Below are 4,778 nucleotides of genomic sequence, written 5' to 3' on the forward strand. Positions count from 1 at the left end.
AACGGTGAAGCACCGCGACTACAACCCACCCTTCTGCTTAGAAAACGTGCGGTTTTTAGGCCTTTTTCTACAACTTATTGTTCACTATGGCAATTCATAGCTTATTTTCGTCAAAAAAGATCATCTAGCGCCTAAACGGTTAGATATAGAGCAAAACGGACGAAATTTTCGCCCGAGATGAGCTCTACCAGAACGTGACCGATCGTAGTACTTTGCCGAACCCCTCCCCCCACCCACATATAAAATTGGTCACGTAGTATGGGTACGGTCCCTTATCATGGAATTACTCTTTTACTTTATTATTTAGTACGGTTTGGGTTCAAAATCAGTCAACTATTGTGAATTTTCGGGGGGTGTTCAAGTAGCCCCGCATATGGGGTACCTTGACCCTTTGCAGTGCTGAACTATTTCTCACATTACGCCGAAAACGAGATGCGCGATGGCGGAATGGGGCTGGAGCTTAAGTAGAGGAAGGTTGGGGCTACAGTAAGGGCGAATGTCGAAGTCCCTACATCATCGGGTCTGTTCTCTAGGGCCCAAATGCAAAATCCTGGTCAAGTAGCCCCGGTCTCCCTTAGGCGTTTCGTTCTCTGAGAGTGGACCTTAAGATTCCCTGAAAATTTCAAGTCTCTAGCACATCGTCTGGGACCCACTAGGACAGACACACAGACAGACACGAGGTCGTTTGCAAAAGCCCGCTGGATAGCTTTTTCAAAGCAGAAGGGCGGGCTAAAAACGTTAATATAAGACAGTTAGGTTAGAGCTGTTGATCCGGCAGTGCATGACAGCTGATTTCAAAATGAGATTTGAGGGAAAATATTTACAGCTAAAGATACAAACTAATCCGTTTTGAAATCCTTGAACATTGCACTATAAAGGCCACTAGTCGCTTAAGCCCGAAACGTAAAAAGAAAATTCATGCTTATATCATCTCTTTTTTGCATTCTAGCCCACTGTGCAGCGTAAGTGGGCAACACTGTACCATGAGAGTATAAGGGGATGGAGAAGCAACGACGGGCGGGCCAAGGCCTGCACGGCCAAATGTGCGGCTCATTTTCTTCTAAATGCTTCCACCTATTTAAAATCCGAAAGCAGCATCGGATAGGAGAAGGTCGATTGCATGGCCGCGTAAAGTTTCAGCTCGATCCGTCACATCCTTCTGCCTCAACGCCGCGCTGTCCACCGCACCGCCGTCATTCGGCAGGGCTCGCGGGGCGGGTTCGGGACGCCTGCGCTAAGTCGCAGAAAACGTTCCGCTGATAATTTCCTCAAAACAGCATAGTGAGTGTTTCTTATGATTGATATCGGTACAGAATGGCATCAGATGATTTTTAAGGATATTTTGGTACCTTACCGACCGCTGAAATACGATTTCACAACAATAACAAAGGTGGTGCCTTTGGGGGTTATGTTGACCATGGTCGGAGCCTAGGCTGGCGGCAGTTGCTTTACAAATTAGTTGTTTTCAAAAATCATCTTCTGACATTTTGTGCCGATATCAATCATAAGAAACACTCACTTTGCTGTATTGAGTAAATTGTGATCGGAACATTATCTGCGACTTAGCGCAGGCGTCCCGAACCCGCCCAGAGCCCTGCCGAATGACAGCGGCGCGGCGGACAGGGCGGCGTTGAGGCAGAAGGATGTGACGGATCGAGCTGAAACTTTACGCGGCCATACAATCGACCTTCTTCTATCCGATGCAGCTTTCGGATTTTAAATAGGTGGAAGCATTTAGGAGAAAATGAGCCGCACATTTGGCCGTGCAGGCCTTGGAGTGCCCGTCGTTGCCTCTCCATCCCCTTATACTCTCATGGCAATACCCTATCTCACAAATTCGGGAATTTAAATGTAATCTTTTCCTGTTTAGCCAAAGTCGTGTTTTGCAAACTTAGCAGTGCTAACCCTGACAGGACAGTCGCTGCAGGGACATACGATTTGGGGTCATAAGGCCACATTTCTGACGCTATCCACTAAATTCCATCGGTGTCACCGAAGGACTATATATATGTGCGCCAGGCGCGTCGCAGCGTAACAGTGTTTCGTGAGATATCGCGAAGCCTGTTACGCGAGACGTCGTGTGGCGTACATATAGGTAGGCTTAAAGGGGTAGATATAATTGGTTTAGTATCAACGCGCGCAGGGTCCCCGCCAACCCTTCTTAGTTGGGTGCGGCAACGTGTTCAACCTACGATTGTAGTATGTTCTACGAGCTGCATCATTTTCTACCGGTGATGATCTACGGGTCGCTGATCCATTTTAATTTATTTCGGTAAAGAGCATTCACGGAGTCCAATAAAAATTCTTTTCCTCCATTAAAATCATCGGTATTAAATGTTCTGTTATCTGATGACCCTGGCCGAGTCGGTATTCTTTTTTTCTTAGATTAGAGGAGTAACCCACCACAGATTAGTATGTCACATACTAGCCGAACATACTAAACCGGATTAAATTTTTGCCGAGTAATGAAGTCCCCATTTTTATTCATCCCATTTAGATTTTGCCCTCATAAGGGGAACAATTATCGAGGGATTATGATTCAATTTAATTTACTCTGCCAGCCCCGATTTAAAGGACAAAGTATCCTACACCTGCAAAAGTAGAATCGATGGATTTTCAAGTACCTGCTCCCTGCAAAAGCGGCATTACTTGACACAAAAAGTGCACCATCCCTTTTGAAACAGTGATGGACCTCGCGCTGGCGTGGGCACTAATAATATACTAAATGTACGTACCTTCATCTGTTTCGCTAGATGGAGGTCCTCACGAAATCTATGGTAGTGGTCGGCGGCCACGTGCATATCCGTTGAAAACGCGCCTGGGATGCTGCTCTTATAGTCCAAGAGACTCATGCCCTTGCCTGTAGCGAAGCGTAAAGGGAAATATGTAGTTCGAGTCGATAGTCTGTAAATGCAATAGTACCCTACCACTGCAGTGCAGAGTCATCCCGCTTTAGCAACAGTTGCAACTTTTCAGTAGCAACAGCCGAACTGTCTTTCACTACGATATGCAGCGTTATTATTATTCAAAACGTCACACACGACGGTTTTTGGTGCACGGAAGACAGTCTCAGTGATATTACAATAAGCGGGTTTTTATTAGTTTACAAACCTTTTCTACAAATGTCAGTCAATTTTCTGTCATTTTCAGTAGATTGGTCATTATTGACCGACAGTGTACGCGACAAATCGATACCCTGTTAAAAAAAATATCCTGGGATTTCACGGAGGAACACTCGTGAAAAGTATTGCCAAAGTGCTTTGCGATTTCCCAAAGAACTCAGTAGATTTCACGTGTCGAGTTTAGCTTGGAAACACCCTAATAGAAAACGAAGGTCCTCCGGAGTCCCAATTTTGAAATCCCTCCGTAGGTCCTATCCCAAATCCCCCAGAAGTACCAAAAGGGGGCAAAACAGGACTTAGGGATTTGGAAGATGCCCAGCTTCTGAAGTCCCGCGGAAGTCCCTCCGAGGGTACGCTCCAGTCTGTACTGCAAAGCGCTACAACGCTCCTATTTGTCTCTAACTACTTCGAGTATGTACCCATAACACACATATAGTGTATCTACGGCCCATCTGATGTCGTCTGACGTACTTAAAATTGTCCAGGAAGCCTCCTTCTCTATCTTCTGTGAACGGCGCCAAAAGGCGGGTGGGAGAGAAAAGGGACTTCGGAGGGATTTCACCAAAATGGAACTTCGGAGGGATTTCAATACAAGCGAAATCCCGTTCTAGTCCCTCACAAATTTGAGGGACAACTTTGGAACAAACTAGGGACAGAATAGGACCTTCGTTTTCTATTAGGGAAACGAAAACTTCAAGATTTAACATCTGTTTTCGCACACAAAATAACTAAGAACGGTGTCCTCTGGGAATTTCTAATAGTGGTGAAAAGTGAATCTTCGGGAAATCCCAAGAAATTTATAACAGTGAAAAGGAGGAACCCCTTGCTGAGATGCAGTCATAAATTTTCTTACCATCCTCGTTATATGCCCCTTCTGCCTGAGCAGCTGACAGCCCAGCTCCTAGAAGCACTTCCTTTGGCCAGGCGACCTGCAAGTCATGGGTCAAAAATTAGCTTCAATCAATTAGTGTTATGTCAGTTACGAACACACGAATTAGACATTTAGCGCTACTGTCCTCCGTGTAACACTTATGTCCCCCCGTACACTCATGTAAATAAGCACTGTAAAAAAAAAACAACCACAGTACGCACTGGTCAAGTCCTTGCCTGCCTGATCGCATTGTACTGAGTAAGGTTCAGTATTTTGAGGCACAAAGTACAGTAACCTTTAACATGGGGTCTTATGGGCCCTACAGCGAAGAAGTACAGCGATCGTGTACCCCATTTCCATAAACATACCGTCCTTTTGCTCTACTTTAGAACAGTATTTTTGACCGTGAGTAGTATACGGAACCTCTATCGTTCCCCGGTCCTGTCTAATCCGTCTAATCGGCTGCTAATCCTCTCAAACCTATCAGCCCACACTCTTTCCGTTTCAAATATGCCTACAGCTAGAGACATACAAATACTGAATTCACTGAAATATTTGTGAGTCATGCAGTAATTGGGGCTAGGGCTGTGCGATATTCGGGAATACCGAAACGATATCGGTATTTTTTTTATACCGATGCTTCGGTATTTTAAATTTCTGCAATTCGGGAACGATATTTCGATAATATCGAAATATCGAAAAATACCGATGGTTTGGGAATTTCGGTATTTCGATACTTCGGTATTTCAATAATACGAAGAATTTGGTACTCCGGCGGCCTGTTT

General features: G+C 45.0%; 1 protein-coding gene across 1 annotated transcript in view; it reads right to left on the reverse strand.

Annotated features, from left to right (window-relative positions):
• Nucleotides 1-4,778, reverse strand: part of LOC113214388 (myrosinase 1-like) — a 28,898-nt gene that overhangs the window by 9,620 nt on the left and 14,500 nt on the right. Inside the window, exons 2-3 of the mRNA XM_052272617.1 lie at nt 3,976-4,051; nt 2,736-2,860 (exon numbers count right to left, since the gene is read on the reverse strand). Of these exons, the coding sequence (XP_052128577.1) occupies nt 2,736-2,860; nt 3,976-4,051 (201 nt within the window). The remainder of the gene's footprint in view (nt 1-2,735; nt 2,861-3,975; nt 4,052-4,778) is intronic.

Source organism: Frankliniella occidentalis, unplaced genomic scaffold, assembly GCF_000697945.3.
Source record: "Frankliniella occidentalis isolate FOCC.00 unplaced genomic scaffold, Focc_3.1 Scaffold214, whole genome shotgun sequence".
NCBI classification, from domain to species: domain Eukaryota; kingdom Metazoa; phylum Arthropoda; class Insecta; order Thysanoptera; family Thripidae; genus Frankliniella; species Frankliniella occidentalis.